General features: G+C 42.6%; 3 protein-coding genes across 6 annotated transcripts; 2 read left to right on the plus strand and 1 right to left on the minus strand.

The window, feature by feature from the left end:
• Positions 1–4,763: 4,763 nt before the first annotated feature.
• On the minus strand, positions 4,764–9,165 carry phf23b (PHD finger protein 23b). 2 transcript variants are annotated; one of them, XM_076050605.1, is made up of 6 exons: positions 8,638–9,165; positions 7,320–7,351; positions 7,142–7,234; positions 6,887–7,043; positions 6,416–6,745; positions 4,764–6,311 (listed from the first exon to the last, which is right to left on the minus strand). In XM_076050605.1, exons 1-6 carry the CDS (start codon positions 8,663–8,665, stop codon positions 6,118–6,120), a joined length of 834 nt encoding a protein of 277 aa, XP_075906720.1. In that variant the 5' UTR covers positions 8,666–9,165; the 3' UTR covers positions 4,764–6,117. The 2 variants fall into 2 exon arrangements, with proteins under 2 accessions (XP_075906720.1, XP_075906719.1); XM_076050604.1 differs by having other exon boundaries at positions 6,416–7,043; positions 8,638–9,162.
• Positions 9,166–9,357: 192 nt separating this feature from the next.
• elp5 (elongator acetyltransferase complex subunit 5) lies at positions 9,358–11,687 on the plus strand. 3 transcript variants are annotated; one of them, XM_076050610.1, is made up of 8 exons: positions 9,358–9,675; positions 9,783–9,843; positions 9,941–10,021; positions 10,470–10,681; positions 10,814–10,950; positions 11,036–11,131; positions 11,215–11,315; positions 11,407–11,687. In XM_076050610.1, the coding sequence occupies exons 1-8, from the start codon at positions 9,621–9,623 to the stop codon at positions 11,513–11,515; spliced, it is 852 nt and encodes a 283-aa protein (XP_075906725.1). In that variant the 5' UTR covers positions 9,358–9,620; the 3' UTR covers positions 11,516–11,687. The 3 variants fall into 3 exon arrangements, with proteins under 3 accessions (XP_075906725.1, XP_075906726.1, XP_075906724.1); XM_076050611.1 differs by having other exon boundaries at positions 10,883–10,950; XM_076050609.1 differs by having other exon boundaries at positions 9,361–9,675; positions 10,775–10,950.
• An 802-nt stretch (positions 11,688–12,489) lies between these two features.
• On the plus strand, positions 12,490–19,539 carry LOC142904537 (CTD nuclear envelope phosphatase 1A). Its single transcript, XM_076050696.1, has 8 exons — positions 12,490–13,233; positions 15,376–15,442; positions 16,578–16,696; positions 16,789–16,860; positions 17,093–17,209; positions 17,304–17,415; positions 17,911–17,995; positions 18,119–19,539. The coding sequence occupies exons 1-8, from the start codon at positions 13,129–13,131 to the stop codon at positions 18,177–18,179; spliced, it is 738 nt and encodes a 245-aa protein (XP_075906811.1). The 5' UTR covers positions 12,490–13,128; the 3' UTR covers positions 18,180–19,539.
• Positions 19,540–20,560: the final 1,021 nt, after the last annotated feature.

The following is a 20,560-nucleotide window of genomic DNA, read 5'->3' on the forward strand; positions in this document are numbered from 1 at the left end:
TAAGATAGCTAAAAGAAAAAACAAATGAAATGTGACGAATTCACCCTCAAACGAGCTTATTGTGAACTGTTTTCATAACTTACCAGGTAGCAGACAAATGTTCAATCTATAATTTTATATGACTTCTGGCCGGTTTATCAGTGTATCGTACAATTTATTACCTATTTTTGCAAATCGTATCTCCTCAGGCTGGGCCATGCTCATGACACTCATGACAAGATAAAAGTCATAATGTCAAAGATTCTGAAGAACTGATTGGATTAAAGACTCATTAGTGATCATGTTCCACCTTCTGGGTTTTGCAATTTTCATCCAGATCTATGAAAACTGTCAAAAGTCCGGGAACATAAAGCGGCCTTTTAAGGGCGGGACAACACTGGTATTGCGTGTGTCATCGCCCTCTAGTGACCAGAATGTAATTTTACAGTTGACGTTTTGAGAGACTTGGGCTAACTACGGCCCGGGGGCCATATGCAGCCCATTGATCTTATTAATCCGGCCCGCCGAACATGAAGAAATTACATTAAGTCATAAAATAGCTGTATTTCATCCATTTTTCAGTGTATTCAGTCATTTCAATAGAGAGCTAAATACCACGGGACTTCAAAGACACTGACTTTGCTGAAACTTTGGTTCATTTGGTTCACATGTTTTCTACGTGATACATCCCATAATATATTTTTTTACTCCTACAAGGTGGCTCACCAAAACACTCCATCCATCTGCTGCTGCTCCGGATCCTAGGTCACTCTATTAGAACCCATTGTGGCCCACTAGTCAAAACGTTTGCCCCACCTCTGCTTTAAGATCTTGGTGATTTTAAAGTATTTCTTACAGCATATTCTATGACTCACAGTGGCGACCACTTTAGATGGTCAACAGCATAAAAGAAAAATAATTTTGGCATTATATTAACAAAATATGTATGATGCTTTACTTGCCTTTATTGGTCTTAATTCGTTCATTTTTACTACATATCAGCTTTCAGTGGTATTCATGTTTCTTTGAACAAAACAAATCTTAACGACATAAATTTCAAATGTGTCTGTTTTGTGTGTTTTTTTTAATCAATGCCTTCCGTGCAAACGCGCCAGACTCGACTCTGCTGCACAGTCTATATTTGGCACCTGCTGCACTGCTGCTACTTATACTGGCAGGAGACAAGGGCGGGGTCAGAGACAGGCCATCGGCCACACACACACGTGCAGTCACACACACACACAGACAGTACACAGCATGGAATCAATACTCATGTCTGTGCATAGAGCTACGTTCATGATCGTATAGACACAGATCATGGACTCTGAGAAGCTTTGATGATTCTTGACACTTTGACCACATCTCCGTAGAAAACAACGGACTGAATGACCACTTCTTCATTTAAAAGTTTTGAAGAGACACATTTGCCCTTTTTATTTGTCAAACAACAAATTGTGATATTGCAATGGCCTGGCCAAGCAACACACACACACACACACACACACACACACACACACACACACACACACACACACACACACACAGAGGGAGAGAGAGAGAGACAGGGAGATAGTATGTAGTAGAATACGATGCGAAGCGTCGAAACCACCTCCCTGAGGTGGTTTGAGTGGTTGGATCACAATCCGCATTTGGGCCGTTCCCACGTGGTCACTTTGTGTGGTTTTTGGTGGTCAGATCACAAAAACCACTTGAAATGACCAAGTGCAAGTGTGTGTGTGTCTCAGTGCATGATGGGGGATTTTCTCTGCTCTGTCTTGGCTGATCTCAGATTTTTCTTTTGTGTGTGTGTGTGTCTGTTAGCTTAGAACCCTCTATTGGCTCCGCTAAGGGAGGCTATGGAAACACAGAGTCACACACCCAGTCCAGGGTCCCAGTAGATGCATGGTGGCTGATAGTGAGGCTCTATCTTTGCATGTTATCAGGCCTCTGATGGCCCGTGCTTGCTGACTGATCTATCAGCTGCGGCTCTACATCTGCTGGGCCTCAGCTCCCCGAAAATAGAAACAATTAGAGAGGGCGGGAAGAGGCGGCAGGAGTGAAAACGTGTGCGATTGTGCTTATGCAGACCCTCCGCACCCTTCATTTCCTGCTAATCTCTCCATCCCAGTGTCTCCACTGTGTTTGCCTGCATTCTGGACTGGCAGAATGCAAGACTGTGTGCGTACATGCGTGTGTGCGTGCACGTGTGTGGTCTGTGGGGCCAATGCAGTGTGATGGAGCGGTGCAGATAAGACACGCTGGGATGCTAATGCTATCTCTCAACTCGAGTCCGTAGTCTGTCCAGCCCGAACATATTGGATCATTAATTTCATTTCACTTTATGGTGCTTTAGATTAAGTTCTCAGAGTTGTGTTTTTAATGTCCATGAAGCCGTAAGGTGAGGCATAAACAATGTAAAAAAAAAAAAGTTTTAACCACTCAGATTGGTATGTAATAATCTCATCAGTTTACCAGATGCATTAAAAAAAACATTGAATAGAAGATTATTACAAGGTATTCGATTTTGAGGCATAAATGTTAAATATGCCAAATCCCTGATTGTTCTCCATAGTGAAAGCAAAATTCAGAGGAAAAAAATCCTATGGAACTTCTCAGTCAATTATTAATTTTCAAAAAATATTTAATAAATGTCACTTTTTTAATATCCGACCACCACTAAGAAGTGACAACACAAGATTTTTTTTTTACAAGTTTTCTTCACATGTTGATATAATACATGTATTGCCACTCAAGGTATTTAATCATGATTTAATTTGCTGCCATACTAACGAGTGAGATACAAGCCGATCCATACATTTATAATGGTTAATGTAAAAAAAAAAAAAAAAAAAAGAAATTCAATGAGAAACTTTTGCATTTTTAAGATTTCACTGATAACATCTTGCGCTTTTTAGCAGGGACAGAATTTTATTTGAGTTGCACTAACAGTCTGCCAACAGTATTTTTATTCCTAAATCAACAAAAGACTGAGTACTTCATACAAATTAGCATTAAGTTTTAAATGTTAACTTTCAGAGTCAGAGAGTCAGCAGCTCGCTAAGCGTCACCACCCGCCTTATCTGGACCTGATCAGCTGCAGGAGGACGTACGTGTGTCAGGTCATGTCAGCACTGTGCAGATTCTCCAAGCAGAGGTCTGGTGCTCGACAGTCCAGCATGAGGGTCCCATCCTCCCATGTAAACCCACCCTATCAGGTCCCATCCTCCCCTCCCTATCCTGTCTATAAAAGCTTCTTTGCGCTGGTGGTCAGCAACTCACAGCAGAGATCCGACTCAAAACTTCCATCAGAAAAACTACAGATTGAAGGTTGAGCGTGAAACTTTCCTTTAACTTCGACCGCTGCTGTGTGTTTACTGTGACTGACTGTCACAGTCCCACTCTGTTCAGATGCTGTCCTCAAGGCGTCTGCTGCCCATCGTGGCTGTCTTCGTGCTGTTGGAGGAGATATCTGCTGCAGCACTGAGCAAAACATCCAGGAACAAAAGGGTAGCATTTCATTCTTTAAAAAATAAAAGTCACTCTTTAACCTGTGACTGCTGGTTTCAACTTTGGTTTTCTGCTCTCAGGAAGTTGGTTTACTGGATCGGGAGCTCCTGCTGCGCGTGGATGATCAGATTGACCTCTCAGTGGGTGGCACAGGGGAGACAAGCAGTCAAGCTTTTCAACTGGAGACCTTACCCCTGTCAGAGCACCAGCACCAGCATCAGCACCAGCGTAAAGCCAGTGAAAAGAGGTATGGAGAGCTGGTGTCATGCAGTTTGAAGGACTTTCAACCAGTGTTTTTCAACCTTTTTTTAAGCCATTGTACATCAATCCCATGGCACACCACCAACCAAAAAATATTACTGTATAAAATGACAGTTTTTAGCCAAATAATGACAATTAAGTCTCTTAATTTGTTTATACTCACTCAGTGTGAAACCTGGCAGGAATTGAGGGAGGAAAAACAAAGATGTATGAAATTTAATTTTAAGATTAAGTACTTTAAGTGTAATTGTCTCTGAACAAGGTAATGTAATTTGTTAAGAAATATATTTTGATTTATTTTCTTGCACAGACTGCTACCTTTTGTCGTCGCTGTTGTTGTTATATGAAAGGATTTTTGGATGTGGAATATCTCCGCTCATGATTTAACTGCATGTGTGTGCAGGAGGAAGGTTCCTCGCCTGGACTCCATTGGCAGGTTTCAAATGTCCATGAAGCAGTAAGGTGAGTAGCAAACATTGTAAAGTTCTCTTTTTTAAAATCAATTGGATGACTATGTAATAATGGCATCAGTTTACCAGCTGCATAAACACATTGAATAACAGATTATCCAAAAGTATTCCATTTTAAAGCATAAACGTTAAAATATGCCATATACCTGATTGTTTTTCATCATGAAGGCATAATGCAGTGGGAAAAATAAATCATATGACATTTTAGAATCTTAATAAATTATTCATCTTCATTTATTTCAAAAATGTCACTTTTTTATTTCTGCATTCTAGGATGAACCCAACCACCACTGAGAAGACAACAGGAATTGACACAAGCTTTTTCCTTTGCTACTTCACGTGCAGATATATATGTATTGCGACTCAAGGTATTTATTCATTACTTAACTCACTGCCATACTAACGAGTGAGATACAAGCTCATCGACGACCTCTAGCGAAGAAAAATCCACATGACAAGCGTGTGCAACACCAAAAAAAAAAAAACAGCATGTTGCAAGAGCGTTTTGTGCAAAATGGAAATAAAGACATTTTTAAAACGCCACGATTTAGTTGTGTTCTCAAAGACTTTTATTTCTCAAGCTACAATTAAAGAAAAGAATATCAGACTGCAGAAAATATAGATTTTTGCTTGGGTATTTTCTCTCCACTTTCAAATATGTACAGTTGTCAAAGAACATGATATGTACAAAGAACTGAAGTAGTAAAGAGTGCAACTGCTACTGGAGACTTACAAAAAAAAAACAAAAAAAAAAAAACACTGTGACAAAAAAAATAATCATAAAAAGCATGTAGTAAAAATCCAAACAGAAATAAACGCCACATCCTACGTAGCATTAAACGCTTTTCTTTACACTACAAGTTTGTTCTCCATGAGACAATCTTCTGTCCGTTCACATCTCTCATGCCACCTCACTAAAGAGCTCAGGGGGAGAGGGGGGGGGGGGGGGAGAAACAAACGATAACATGAAATAGAAAAAAAAAAATATTTTACAACCATTCACAAATTTTAGCCTCAGCACCACCTCTGCAAGTAAAGCAATGCTAACCTGCCTTGTCGGAAACTATGTGAACAGAATGACGGCAACAAGGAACATCGAGAGTGAACGTCTCAAAGTAAATGGCCATCGATGATTAACAGGGCTAAACAGTAAGCGCTCAATGGTAAATGCACAAAGCTACATGCCAAGCAGAGCCTCAATCAGCTGTAGCCAATCAGATCTCAAAAATATGTTTTGTAAATAAAAGTGCTCAACCGAAAGAAGTCTGAGTGCTTGATGAATTCTTGCAACTGAAGATGCAAAATAGTTCAAAGATTGTACGAATTTAAAATTATTCGAGGGGTGAGAATATTAGCGATCCGTTAAAAGGAAAAGAAAAACCATAACCTCAACCTGCCCACCTCATCCTATGCTTTCAAACTAATAAAGAGTGAGCTTTTTTTCAGAAATTACTTTAATCATTAAGAAGCAGATTCGATTGAAAAGTGGAAACAAAATATCGATCAAAAAATTAAATAAAAGAATGAATTGATTTTTTTTTTGAGATCCAGAAATAAGTTATGTCTAAATGCACCTTCCATGCAAACGTCGTTAAAAAGGGGAGCGGGGGTGGGGGGGGGGGATTGTGAACATGGCCGGCAGTCAAACATTTAAAGTCAATTAAAATGAAATGAATTAGTAATAGGTGACACTCCACCGTCACTGTAACCCTCTGTTGAGTTCCTGGGATTAGCCAGAAGATAAATGTGAAGGATAAATAAAGAATGGTGATTGTCAAAGGAAACCCTACAGTGACAGCACACTTTGCCGTTCAGGTGAGATCAAAGGCTGTTTTGGCAGTAGGCATCAAAGAAAACCGGTGAGAGAACAGCAGGCCGGGCGATTCCCTTCCCTCCGCCTCTAGGTGTCTTTTTTGTGACCTAACCGTCGTACGTCCCTGCACTTGTGGCAGTAAAAGATGTCGGGGACGTTGGATTTCTTGATCTTGGCGCACGACAGGTGAACCCATATGCTGCACTGGTTGCACTCGATCATGGGTCGTCCTGCAAATGGCTTCCCACAGTAACAGGTGATCAGGTCCCACGAATCGTCTCCTGTTTAAAAAGGGAGAATGGAGGGACGCGTTAGAGCTGTGGATCTCGGCTCAGTGGGAAATCAGATCGGGTGAACGAGAGATCTATTCAGTGAAGGATTATACCTGACTCCACCATGATGTCCTCGTCCGCAATCCACGTCTCCCCCTCGCTGGAGCTCATTTCTGCGTCTCGGAGAGATTCGTCCTGCTCTTCCCTTGCTTGTATCTTCCCTAGGCCCGGCACGCTGGTGGCAGAGCTGCCGTGGATCTCCAGCTCCTCTCGGATCTGTCGTACCCCCGTGTGCGTGTGCCGCGTCTCCGAGTCTGTCTCACTGTGAGTGGCCGGGCTCTTGAGCTTCTTCACCTTTGGCTGTTTGGAGTTTTTGCTGCGTTTGATGCGGGCCCTCTTCTCGCCCTCGCTGCTCCCGCTGTCTGCCGCCGCTGATGCCGTGGCTGAACCAAGCGACAGCTTTTTCAGCTTCTTGTCCTTTTTCCGTTCGGCCTTGGAGGCCGCCTGGCTCTCGTATAGGGAGTCCTTTAGGCGCATCTTGTCCAGTAAAGTGCTATCGGAGTGTATGCGGCGAATACTTTTACCCTTGTTTGCGCGAGCTTTGCGGACAAACGTCTGGATGGTGTGAATGTCGGAGCCGCCGTCTGCCCAGGTGTTGCCTGCAGAACTGCTCCCTCCGCCGTCCGCTGACAGTCCCGAGCTGTGTGCCGAGCTGGACGACGTCGGAGACCAAGAACTTTCCTTCAACACAGTGACAAAAAAAAAAAGCACAAACCTTTACAAACCCAGAAAAGGAAACAAACAACTGTCCTTTACAATCTACAAAAACACCAACATACCTCTTTGGGACTTGGGATGTAGCCAGCGTAAGCCAGGACAAAGCTGCAGAATTTATTGAAGTCCTCTACCGTCCTCTTTTTCCGCTCTGGTGGCTGCAAACATTTAAATAAAGACAGTGAAGATCATCCTCAAGGATAACAACAGAAATGTCTAGAATGAACTCGTTAATGTACTCACCAGAGTCTCTGTTTTGCACGTCAACCGTGAATCTGGTGGAATAAAAATAAGGAACGACTGTTTTAGTCATGTATGAAAATGTTTACTCCATCAACGTGATCGCAGAGACAACTTTGTCTGCGTCTTTGCAGACACTGTCGTCCTTGTGTCATGAAACATGTGCATTAATGCTAGCCTTCGGTGGCTAACGCTGCTCAACATCTAATATGCATTATTAATTACGAGCAACGAGACTTGATGTGGGACGGGTGTTTGCCAATAGTATTCAAGTCCATCAAAAAGCGAGTACACAGTGATTAAAGTGAGGAAACAGTTCCGACCGAGAGACGTCGCGACTGGATGACTGACTGCCCCCAACTGCAACCGGTGTTGCTGTCCAAAACTTCAACCAAGTGTGTTTACTACGACACCAGTCGTGAATAACTCGGCGTTTTATGTCGCTGATAATACAAATTCAACGGTTGTCTAAAAACGAGTCGCTTCCGATACGCAACGCGTCGAATGTCAAACTTTAAACGTAAAAATAACATTTACGGTATCGCTAATATGCTATCGGTTAGCATTAGCATTGAGACAGAAGGATAATGCAGATTCTAGAGCGGGTAGCACCAAGAACAACGAATGCTTGACCAAATATTTCCTCGCAGCTAGCACCGTTAGCAAATGACACCTTCAATATCTGCCTCTTCGGTTACATTTAAACATTACAGAATAGTAAATGAGTATGTTGGCGAGCAATCACTAGTTCGGTTAACGAGCTAATGTCGCAAGCCTTCTGGATACGCACTGGGAGATTCGGTGGAGCCATAGCCCGGAGTTGGCAATGTGTACCATTTGAGAGACCGTCTTGTCAGTGTTGTCATTATATTATATATAGTATTGGAATTAGTTTAATTCGTGGTACACAGATAGCGGCTTCAAGTTGGCAGAGATGTTTAATGTGTGTGAAGACAACGCTATTTCCCCCCAGCTATTAGCTCGGTTCGTAGCTGTAGATACGGAGGGCGCGTTAACCAAATAGCATGCTAACTGAATTACCAAGCACAATATGTTAATGCCTAGTTAGCGTTAACATTTGTAATACGATACAAATGATTAGTAGTGCAAGCTGCATAACCTGGCAACAAAACGCAACTTTTAAGAGCGATTTCATGAAAGTAATAGGTATAGCATACGCATTCAAACGTAACATTTGCGTCGGTCGTTACCTTGTGCTATGTTAGCAGTCTCAAACACGACACATTTACATGAGTAGAGAGACCAATAATGCAAGCGACACATTTGTAAACGTCCTTCCACGGACTGCGGTAAAACGTACCTTGGTGCTCAGACATTATGTCAAGCATTGTCGCCTCATCGACAACGATTAAGAGAAGCGACGGGCGAGTTAGCCGCGGCGGCGGCGGCGGCCGTCGCGCTGAGCCTTCCCCGGCGTGGCAGCGCCTCACCAAGGGGCAACTTTAGCGGCGGCAAGTCGAGGGCACGGAACACCGAAAAGATTCCTCCTAAAACAGTCTTCTCTCGGTCAATACCCAAGTATTTCCCGAGCAAGGGTCCGTTTCACGAGTTGCTGTGATCGTAGCCGCGCCGAGCTGCCCGCTGTCGCCACATTAACGTTATTAGCCTGACAAAATACTAATTCCTCCTCTGCTGCTGATCCTTCTGCACTTAAAGCTTCCCTTCCGTCGTCACAGCATGACTGTCGAGACTTGCTGAAGCTCAAGTTAAAAATGCCTTAAAGCGCTTGCTGCTAAGTTAAAGTTCATCGTGGGAACTTGTTCGATGAAGTTTTCGGTCTGGGCGCTATACACACAACAAAACGACTGGCGTACTGACTTTATTCTGCACGGTCTTCTCTGTGCGCGGCAGGAATCTCTTGAGGCTGCCAGCGCAAAGTTTCTTGTGTGGAATGCTGGGTAACTGAGTCTGCGGAGTCACTCCTTTGGGCATATGCAATGCTAGTCGACTGTATCGGACTACATTTTCCAGGAGAGGAAAGCGACGGCTGACGGGAAATGTGGGATTTGAAGTGTTTTAATGAGAGACCACCAACGCGTGCTAAACGATCAATGCACTCGACTGCAGCTGTACAGAAGCATTTATTCTCTCGTCAAATAGACAATTTGACAACACTGGGGTCTCACTATTCTATCATTTGAGGATGTCGTTCGTCTGTGCTTCGCACACGTTTGTCTTTCACGTTTTAAATATCCGCGTTTCTTGGGTTGATGTGCTAACTGGCATGCTAACTAGCTAAAGCTACTCGAATCACTTCCAATTAACCTCATTGTTATTGTTATTATGTTGGCTGAGTTATTGCAAGGCGTTGATACTGGAGGATTTGTCTTGGTACAAGGTAAATACTTCCAAGTGTTCCATACTTTAAGTCGTGTCTGAGTGATGTTCAAGGCACATTGGGAGTGAGTAACCAGTGTATCCTGTCATTTCTTCTAATCGCTGTAGACACAGCATGCTGTTCTGGTCGGCACCTCTTGAAGAGTTTCCTCAGCGCTTCAGTGAACAGGTACAGCTTTTTATTGAAAAGTGTATGTCCATGTGTTATTTCTTATCTGTTTTTGTCCCTCCGCCCAAAATTACAAACGATCTCATTTTTAACCCAGGGAGGAGGTTGTCCATGTTCTCGGCTTTGACGTCAGTGAGGAAGAGCTGACAGACGGATTGAAAGAATCAGCTGCTCAAAGGTAACTTTATATCAGTGATACAACTCAAAAGAAATCCATCGACTAGCAGTTGCCTTGCTTGCCAATGTTGGTGACTTGCGCAAATGTCATCCTAAATCCTCAGAGCTGACTCAAAAGAAAAGGGAGCATCTATGACCAGCTCAGTCCAATTCCAAACTGTTGACTGTTACTGTGTCAATCACAATAGTGCACGTTTAAAACACCAGTATGGTAGATGTTTATGCAGCTTTCAGTTCAGAATATCTATAATGCATAAATAACCATGCACATTAAAATAGTTTGCTGTTAAAAAAAAAAAAAGAAGTAGTGAATTTGTGAATCTCCCCTGGGTGTTGTTGAATAAAGTATCTCCCCTTCAAAAGTGTGACTATATAACTCACACCTCTGGGTTTTAGTTGTGAAAACAAAACGCAATGTGCAACATAAAAATCAACATTTGTCCCCTCAGGCTGCACTTCCACGACGCATGTACAGACCCACTTGGCTGGACAAGTCATCCACCTTTCACAGTTGACCAGTTCACTGTGGAGGATCTCACACCACTGATAAAGCAAACGTCTCACCACAAACCTGCCACTTTGGTGGTCGACTCCCTCTCGTGGATCTTGAGACACCACAAACCTCCTGCCGTCTGCAAAACTCTCCAACAACTCCGAAAAGGTGACGTCAGTTGAATGCATGTACATTGTTTGTTGTGATTGTCTTCTTGAATGAAGGGGCATTTTGACAGTTGTGTTGCTGTTTGTTCATTAGGGGGAGCTGTGAGAGCTATTATTGGTCTGCTCCATGCAGATATGCATCCAAGGGGTACTGTGGGAAGTCTGCGCCACTTGGCTACATGTGTCATCACCGTCACACCAGGTGTCAGAGGAGATGAAACAGTGGTGAAGATAACAAAGCGCTCAAAATCTGGGAAAGTCGCACAAGATGTAAGCATTTTTTCTTTGGGAGAATTCCCAGTAACGAATACCAAGTTTGCTTGTATTGTTTTTCTCATGTGGGTTTTTAATCTAGGAAGAGATTTTCAGCATCAAAGAGGATCTTACAGTTATGGTACAGGGCAAGACTAGCCACCCTGGACTTAAGCAGACTAACACAGAGGAACAGGAGGTGACGGTGCTTGCATTTAAAATATATCCACACTGTGAATAGATAAGATGTGTCCCGTCTCAATCAGTTTTGATTTTCCACAGCGGGACCCAACCACCAACTTGACTTTTAACCTCAGACTGTCAGACTCGGAACGTGAGGCCAAAGAGAAACTAGCTCTCCCTTTTGCCTTTAGCAAAGAGAAGTGAGGAAAAAAAAAAACTTTTTTCTTTGATTAATAATTTATTTCAGTACATTATTGAAAGCCTAAAAGACTACATCACCTTCTGTTACAGGAAAACAGCTCTACTTCACTCAGGACCTGGCTCGGGACGAATTCTTTATGAGCCCGATGCTAATGATGACTACGACCAGGAAGACCCAGATGATGATCTTGATGTCTAGTTTGAAACCACAAGACTTTACAGGGAAACAGAAGATCAATGTTATACCTCTTAAAGAGATTTATTACTGAATTCAATTTCATGAGGAATTGGAAATATTAAAAAAAAAAAAAGTTTACACAATAGTCTGTTTAAAAACCAAGATGATGTTTATTAAATATGTTTTACTGAAATATGGTGTCTTGATGCTACTGATTTGTTTCACACTTTGCCAAAGCATTTTTTTTTTCTTTTTTTTTAATATTTCCAATTCCTCATGAAATTCTTCTTCTTCCGGATAAGCGGCAGAAGAAGAAGAATTTCATGAGGAATTGGAAATATTTAAAAAAAAGTTTCCACAATAGTCTGTTTAAAAACCAAGATGTTTATTAAATATGTTTTACTGAAATATGGTGTCTTGATGCTACTGATTTGTTTCACACTTTGCCAAAGCATTTGTTTTTTATAACTCCAGTATTGACGGTTAAAATATATGAAAATATAAGGGAAGAAAAAATTACAGAATATTGTGAGTACTAAAAAGTTTGACCCTAAAAACATATTTTGGTAACAAAGTGGTCTGGTTTCATTTCATACTTTCCTGTTTTAAAAGGAAGCAAAAAGTAGCCTGAAAATGGATGATTGACATTGGAGCCAAATTTAGTGGACCCCGGGTGCAATGGACGCTTAAACAGAACACAATATGGAATATGCAGTGTTTCTTCGAAAATAGCAGTTGCCTACTTGATGAGGCCGTTTAATTTCCTTCTAGCTTGGAACGGACGTGTCACCGATTATTAAACTCCTGCAGAAATATCAAACCGAACTACTAATATGCCCGTAAAATAAACAACTATGCAGAACTATGACGATAAACTAGTCGTAACTATTTTTGAACAATAAAAGTATTTATTTCAACGAAAGATAAAGAGTTGAACGACTTTGCTCGTCCACGTATGTTTATTTTCTTTCCACGTGGACGTGCTGCGCGCAACCACCACGCGAAGGAAGCCCTTTGCGGAAGTGACGGCAAAGCGGCGATGGCGGCTCGCAGCTTCATTCCGGATCTCCACTGGACTTCAAACTGAGTCCAACTAGGTCGGCCACACTCGGGACGACTTTCAGGAGGCTGTCTCTCCCCGGACTGTGAGGAGGGGAGTCGCGCTAACGTGTCGCTTGATAAGGAGCCGTCCCTTGGCTTGTGTGGGGAGGTATAGTCGTCCTCGGCGCTCGGTGCTCGGTTCAAGGTGGTCACCCTGTCTGTCGATCCAGCAGTGCTAGCTGCGCTGCTACCAGCTAACAGCTAGCCTAGCCCCGGAGCTAGCAGCGAGCTACGTTCTAACGGCCACCTTCTCGCTACCGCCTTCCACCTCTGTCCGCCCTAGTTACAATGAAAACGCAGCATATTTGACGCTATTTGTGCCGCAAGTGTGCAGAGCGAGGTACTCACACGTTTGCCTGGCCCTCTTGTTGGATTTGGACTTGCTAGTTTGGCGGCTGTGCTACAGACGGAGTATTTCTCGCCGCTGTCACTAGCCAGCCATCTCCTCCACCACCACTGGTCCTAGAGGAGCGATCTTCACCCACAGGTGGAAGTGGTTGACGTGTCGTGGGGGTCTTAGCGTGCTCGTCAACATGCTGAAGACCCGGCAATGTTTACTTGGCATCCGCACTTTTCTCAGTGTAACGTCGAGGATATGGGGCTTCATCATGTACATCCTCAGGAAGCACCTACGAACGGTGAGAACGGGTTTGAATTTTAAAAGATATTCCATGCTTGATTGCCGTGGTGTTTGTATGTTCATGTGACATGTTTTCATTGCTAAGTCTCCACATGGCTCGACTGAAGCTAGAGTACCGACACTATGTGCCTCGTCTGTTCATTAGCTGATTGGGAGCATTACTGTATTTTAACAAACCGATCTGACTTTACTGAATGGACGTTTGTTCACATCTTAATGTCTGTCTGGGCTCAAATGTAATTGTAAGCTAAAGATCTCTTTCACGCTTCTTCATCCTGCAGTAAAGTGGCTCAGAATTTTCTAGGACATAAGCCAAAGGAAGTGAAACGTCCCATGCCTTTAACAATATAATACTAATAGCTTTTCCTCAAGTCCAAATGCAGGTCAGCGAGTTCATGTAAGATGTAGTTTTCACAGCAATGTATGTTTGGATTGAGGAGTTACAGTTATGAATCTAAACTCATGAAGGTTTGATATATTAGCACTTTTTGTACTAGGAGTGCATCAAGCATAACCTTCGTAAACCGAATATGAAACTGGAGATCTTGAAGTTATCCCGTGTGTCACCTTCGATTAGTTCCACGGTGGTGTCCACAGCAACAGACACCACCTGCTTGTCGCTCAGACTTTACACACAGGTGTTTCAGAGTCTTTAATGGGCCTGCGTGTGTGATGCAATATAAGTGGACTTTGACTCTGGCTCCATATCAAGCCCAACACCGCCTGGAGCAGTGCTTCAGCATGCTGTAATCATCTTGTTGTTGGCTGCTTTTGTTCCCACTTCATTGTGTGCAGCAGCAGCAGCAACACTTGCAGGTCATCAACAGGCTGTGAGTTGTTGGGTCTGTGTTGTGGCTGAAGTGAGAGGGATTATGTCAGCACAGAGCGCACTCTGTTCTCACTCCCTCACTCCAAGCTCCTTCTCTTATTTTTTGACTAACAGCTGAGAGCTGTTTTGTACCTTTTTTTTTGCAAAACAGTGGAGTAATTGGCTGGTGATTACTAAGCAGTTTTACAGAGGCAGTTTATGTGGTCAAATTCCAGCTAAATGTCAGATGTTAATGTTGTAATTTCTCTTTTAAAAAAAAGTCTCCTGTCACAGTTTTCCCTGAAATTAAAATAGTGCAAATTATTAGTTCCAGCAAAGCATTCAGAAAGTGATCGGGCTGAAAAACATGGATCAGTTAAAGGTCTATTATGGCCTGGTTCTTGCATGCTACTCTGCGTCAACTAAAGATAGTTGCACTGACTACCTGCTGCATATTCCATCCGTGTAGTAGCTTGCCGCTGCTGCATTGAGGATCTTATTTCATCCAAACTTAGTTTTTGCTGAAGCCTTCGGTCCAAAGTCTGTTCAGAATTGAATGATTTCAAATTGTTGGAGTAAAGAGAACAGCAGCAGAAGAGTCAACATTTCCATGTAGACACTGTAGGTGTGCTCCCAGCAGGCTTCCCTCGGCCTCGCTGTGCTGGGGAGCAGTGAGAGGCCATCTGGGATAGAGAGGAGCTTTAAAGTCACCCTTCAAGTCTCCCTTTCAGTTTTGTGCCCCATGCTCCAGTGACACCCACCGACAGCTGGGGGGAATAAAAATAGTCCTGTGAAAAAGGAAAGAAAAAGGGGGGCTGAGCCCCCACCCCCCTCCCAAGATGAGAGCAGCACTCCAGTAATTTTGTCAGGTCAGGTTTATCAGCAACACCAGAACTGAGCAAATAAGGAGGATAGCCAGAGGATGGACATGGTTCAGTTTGATTCATTCTGGTATCCTTCGTGCAAGTCTGTCATCTGTGAATTATAGCTGGAGAGCCAATTTTCTTGCAAGCAAACGTCATATGGTTGTGGAAATAGTTGCATCAAATAGCATCTAATCCAGATTTAAACCACCAGGGTCAGTCACGTTCACTCCGTTTTTCCAAATGAAATTACACATTGCACCAGTAAAGATGATGTAAGCCGCTTTAATGAGGCCCCCCAAGGTTTCCAAAAGTACCAACTCTCTTTGTAAAGGCACACAAATGTCATGTGCTCATCATGGAAAGCAAAGAGACCCTTGCATTGTGTTTCGTCTACAGTTTGTTGTTTCACAGAGTCCAACCAGCTGGAGGTTTTCTAACTGTTGAATTTTCCATTTTTCATTTACAGATAATCCAGTATCAGACAGTTCGATACGACACTTTGCCTCTATCACCCATCTCCAGAAACAGACTGAGTAAGTGTCACAACGCACATGATCATCTGTTCAGCCATCCATAGCTACCTTTTTGCCCTCACCAGGCACTGGTTGCTTTTTTCGCTGTATGTGAACGTTTAGCTGTGCCTGTCTTAAATCCTAAGAACTGCACTCATGACTCACCTCAGACTAATCCTGTCTGATCACTAAATGGGACAGTGTGAGGAAGTCAAGACCATTTCTGTCCCCTTCCTGTACAGCTTGATCACGTTTAGGGCTGCAACTAGCGATTATTTTTGTTTTCAACTAATCTATTAATAATTTTTTTTTATTAGTTAGATTATTAGATCTGTTTAATCTAACTTGTTTAAATCTTCACACCTGTGTTATACTGTTGTACTCTGATGGACCCTCAGTACTGCACTGCAGGTATGAATGAGCCTGTAGCGGACAGAATGGGATTTTATCATTCAGCAATTTGCTGTAACAATAACACGCACGTCGACGTTTTAATTTTTCACGTCATCGAATTTATGTTGTCGACGACATTGATTGCGTCGACTAATCGTTGCAGCCCTGATCACATTGAAATATATCCAAAGTACAGTTTTCAGATGCTGCACAGAAGATTGAAGTCTTCTTTCTTCTCTGTCAAATGGTGACCTCTATTCAGCAAAGCTGCAGTGCTGTACTGATCAGTTATTGCACTCTGAACGGCTGATGTAGTAAAGATTTTTTTTTGCTGACATCAGTGAGAAATTTCCCATCAGCACATGTCAGAGTGCTGCATTGTGATTTGTTACATGAGAATAATCTCATTGAATGCTGTTATTTGGTTTAGTGTTGTCACTAAAACGAGGTGGCATTCATGTTGCGGTGGTAGTTTGTACTTCATGTTGCAGGCTGCATCGCTGCCGACCGACTTGAAGTTCCTCTCCGTCCCTTTGGTGCCCATTCAGAAATGTTTTCTCGATTAATGGGAATGATTGTGTTTTAATCCCACGTTTATATTTGTGTTTCTTAGAGTATAGACGTCTTCCCCTGACTCCACACAAAGAGAGAGATAATTAAAAAAAAATACATATATTTTATTAAACATTAAATGAAACATCCAGAGGTATAGATTTCGACCAGAGCCTTCTTCTTAAGGATTTAATTTTTCAATCAACTGTAGATGCAGTGAAGAGGAAGATCCTGGTTCTGGACCTGGACGAGACGCTGATTCACTCTCACCACGACGGGGTTCTCAGACCCACAGTGAGACCAGGAACGCCGCCAGACTTCATCCTCAAAGTACAGGAGGCCGCACCTGCATGTGTGAATCCATGATGTTCAAGTCCATCTACCCGAACATGGGGTCATGTTGTGTTTGCTCCCTCGCGCAGGTTGTCATCGACAAGCACCCAGTCCGCTTCTTCGTACATAAAAGGCCACACGTGGACTTCTTTTTAGAAGTGGTGAGCGTCCGACTGTGGTTGCCAATCCCACATTTACACTGTCAAATGTTTGAATATGCGGGAAGCAAAAAAATAATAATGCATTTGTATGTCCCTTAATGTATTGCTGACATCCGTCTTCTAACTCCTGAATTCTAGTTGCCTGCTAATGTCAAAACCAAACATGTCTGTTTGTTTTGAACTGACCGTGATCTCGGCCCTCTTTGTGTGCTTCTGGCTGTGTGTTTTCAAGGTGAGCCAATGGTACGAGTTGGTGGTTTTCACAGCCAGTATGGAAATCTACGGCTCAGCGGTGGCAGACAAGCTGGACAACAATAGGAACATCCTGAAACGCAGATACTACAGACAGGTAGCACCTGGATTAACGCTGCACCTGAGAGTTGACGCTGCTTCCACTGACTTCACATTCAAAATCCTTTCTCCACTTTGTGTGTTTTTTCCAGCACTGTACATTGGATCTAGGTAGTTATATTAAAGACTTGTCAGTGGTGCACGATGACCTGTCCAGTATTGTCATTCTGGATAACTCGCCTGGTGCTTATCGAAGCCATCCAGGTAAGACTCAGCAGAGTTATTTCTTGTTCATATGCAGGCGGAGGACTAGTTAGATACATGTAATCTATGTAATGCATCGATATAAAAGTGTCATGAAACTTTTTTTTTTTTACACGTCACCGGACGTCACATGACCAGTTCACTTCAAGTGAAAATGACGCGTTATGTTTGGATACAGGAGGAATGTTTTTTTACAAGACAAACAAATGCAAACAAACAAAAGAAAACGTAATTCTCGTAAAATCTGGCAGGACGAGATTTGACGAAAATTCCGGTTTATGCGCGTTGCACCATTCAATGGAAACACCTACAAATCACAACTGAACTTTTGTCAAAATTTTAGAAATATTGCTTTTATTTTGCAAAACAAAAAACTGTAATGGAAATGCAGCTAATGATGTCTTGAAAAAAAGAAAGTAGCACATTGTAATCAGTTACAGGTGATGCTAAAACTTAATCCGTCTCTGTCTCCGTGTCTGTTTTCCTGTTCCCCAGACAATGCAATACCCATCAAGTCCTGGTTCAGCGACCCTAGTGACACAGCACTTCTCAACCTGCTGCCTATGCTGGATGCACTAAGGTGAAACCCATGAGTCAACACTGTGCATGGAGTGTCGCCTGTGTCTTTGTCAAAACTGTAAGATGTGTCACACACACGACAAGCTGAGCTGCTGAAGGCCAAGACTCGTTCTCCCTCTTCCAGGTTCACTGCTGACGTGCGCTCCGTCCTCAGTCGAAACCTCCACCAGCACCGGCTTTGGTGATTGCCTGAAGTGAGAGGGAGAGGGTGTGAAGTGATGGAGCAGCCTCCTTCCTCTCCTCCACCCACCGGCTTCCATCCTGCCCTGCGTTCCCCCTCTCAGATGAGCCCCCGGCCTCCTCTGAGCCCTTTTGCTCTGAGGAAACGAGGGATGGGGGAGAACAGCGCCTCACATGGATGAACAGTTTGGGATCCACACAGCCCACAAACTACTGAGGAGGGAGGAGGGGAGCCATCTAGTTTTTTTCTTTCATTTTTTTCTTCTTTTTTTCCCTCCTCTCCCCCATCCCCCAAAACAACAACAATGGAGCCTTTCTGCCTTATCAGCTCCTGATACTGACTGCGTGCGTATGACAGTGAGCTTATGTATGTGAGTCGGAGTGCCCTGCTGATCCCATTAGTCCCTTTTAACCTCTCAGAGGAAGATCAGCAAGGCAACAAAGAACACTTTTACATTATTATTATTATTATTATTATTATTATTATTATTATTATTCTTTTCTCCTATCCAACAGTGGACTTTGCACTTACGCAGACAACTCATCAATTTTACTGTCTTAACCTCTGGAAAAAACCGAGAAGGGGAAAATTGGAAGAAAAGTGCCGCCCCCTTTTTTCTTTCTTTTTTTTTATTTTTTTAGATTAGGTATGTTTCTTGTTTTTCTCCTCAACCACCACAGTGGATCATCTTAAATGGAAGAACTAATGGACTCAGCTGGAATCAAACACAGGCCTCTTTCGCTCAGAGCCGCCTAATATTTCTCCTTTTTTTCCGACTATAAACATCATCTTTCCCAAAGCTCGCGGAGGAACTGGGACACAAAGACGACTGAAAATGTGTAGGGGGAAACGGATGGCTTTTATTGATGTATGGACTGCTGTGCCACCATCCCATATGATTGTTCTATTCTGTGATAATATGACTTCTGCATACCACAACATTTAGCTCTCTGCCCTTTGACATTTGATGCCATCCTGATTTCATCTGATAGGAATTGCACTTATTTTAATGGCCCTTCTTATACACACACCTTCTGTTTTTGCTGCAAACGCTTTTGTATTGGATTCAACTTTGCAGCCTTTTTGTTATTTTTTTGACCCACTTACTTTTTGGGTTCAGACATTCAGCCCTCCGTCTTTAAAATGCCTTTTGAACAATGTTGATCTTGTCCAGGCTCACAGCAGCTTCTCATTGGCTCTGTCTCCAGGTCTGTGTTACTAATAAAACAATTGTCAGTATCAACAAGTCATTATCCAACCCTTTTATTTTTTTGGTGATCCAATCAACGTCCAGCAGTCAGCTGATTGTCTCGCTGAGGGTTGGTCAACCAGTTTTCAACAATAAAGGTGTTTTTATTATGCTGCCACCATGTGGTCTGACGGGGAACCGTGCTTTATATCCTTAACGGCAAATTCGCATCCAGCCATTATCCCTATCGCCACTGGAGTAGGTTCATTCCCTCATATTGAACGTTTTTGTGAGAAGAGGCCAACGTCTGATCATGGCAACTTTGTGGTGGATCACAGATATGTCTTGACTAACCAAGACTCAGGCTCCAATATCATGCTGTTAAATGTGCAAATCTGGAATAATATGACAATAAAGATCAGTTGACTTTTTTTTTTTTTTTTTTTTTACATGAGCCAAACGCTAAGGAAGTCATTACAGCAATGCCTGAGATGGGGTGGTGAACTCAAAGTAGTCAAGTATTTGCTTAATTATAATCTTACATAAGTATATGTTACTGTTTCATATTGTGGCGAATGTGCACATCACAACATGTACACAGAGCGCTTTTGGAGTTTTTGGATTGTGTATTTGATGATTTTAAAAGTAGGGATGGCTGTTGCGCTCACCTCCAGTATCTCTAACCGCAGATCTCAAAACAACAGGCCCTGATCATTACAGAGTCGGAACCAACTCCTATGACTCTTGGGATTGTGGCATAATGTTGAACTACACCTTTAAATCAACATTGTCGAACGAATAGAGAATCCCCAGGTCCCTAGGCTCTGACTGCGACACATCTGACAGATTCCACTGCTTGGACTGCTATCAGAAGCATTCCTACCTGTCCTGATGACGTTCAGCTCAACACACTTCAACACAAAAAGACGGAATGAGATACTTCATGGTTTTTAGTTTTAATTTCAAATCTTTACATTAATTGCAGAAATTAATTTATTCTGAGCTTGTGGGTAATTTTCAGATTAAGAAGTGGCGAAAGAAAAACTGAGGACCAGTAAATTAAAATGTGATTTGTTTTCCCAGGGAGAGAGTGAGAGAGAGATACATATATAGATATAGATATGATAATTAACCTTTATAAATAATGTGTATTTTTTTTTCATATATTCTTTGGATTTGTTTCTTAGATGATCTTT

This window comes from Nelusetta ayraudi, unplaced genomic scaffold (genome assembly GCF_046127955.1).
Source record: "Nelusetta ayraudi isolate G7.1 ecotype Tasmania unplaced genomic scaffold, CSIRO-AGI_Nayr_v1 ptg000128l, whole genome shotgun sequence".
Taxonomy (NCBI): Eukaryota; Metazoa; Chordata; class Actinopteri; order Tetraodontiformes; family Monacanthidae; genus Nelusetta; species Nelusetta ayraudi.

Bases quoted from the DNA above. Each gene is read 5' to 3' on its own strand.
- phf23b (XM_076050604.1), bottom strand. From the start codon at position 8,665: ATGCTTGACATAATGTCTGAGCACCAAG. The intron at 7,235-7,319 runs GTGAGTACATTA...AAATGTTTGCAG, and splicing joins CGTGCAAAACAGAGACTCTG to CCACCAGAGCGGAAAAAGAG. The intron at 6,312-6,415 runs GTATAATCCTTC...CTTTTTAAACAG, and splicing joins GGACATCATGGTGGAGTCAG to GAGACGATTCGTGGGACCTG.
- LOC142904537 (XM_076050696.1), top strand. From the start codon at position 13,129: ATGCTGAAGACCCGGCAATGTTTACTTGGCATCCGCACTTTTCTCAGT. The intron at 16,697-16,788 runs GTACAGGAGGCC...TCCCTCGCGCAG, and splicing joins CGCCAGACTTCATCCTCAAA to GTTGTCATCGACAAGCACCC. The intron at 17,416-17,910 runs GTAAGACTCAGC...CCTGTTCCCCAG, and splicing joins TGCTTATCGAAGCCATCCAG to ACAATGCAATACCCATCAAG.
- elp5 (XM_076050609.1), top strand. From the start codon at position 9,621: ATGTTGGCTGAGTTATTGCAAGGCGTTGATACTGGAGGATTTGTCTTG. The intron at 9,676-9,782 runs GTAAATACTTCC...TAATCGCTGTAG, and splicing joins AGGATTTGTCTTGGTACAAG to ACACAGCATGCTGTTCTGGT. The intron at 10,682-10,774 runs GTGACGTCAGTT...TTTGTTCATTAG, and splicing joins TCTCCAACAACTCCGAAAAG to GGGGAGCTGTGAGAGCTATT.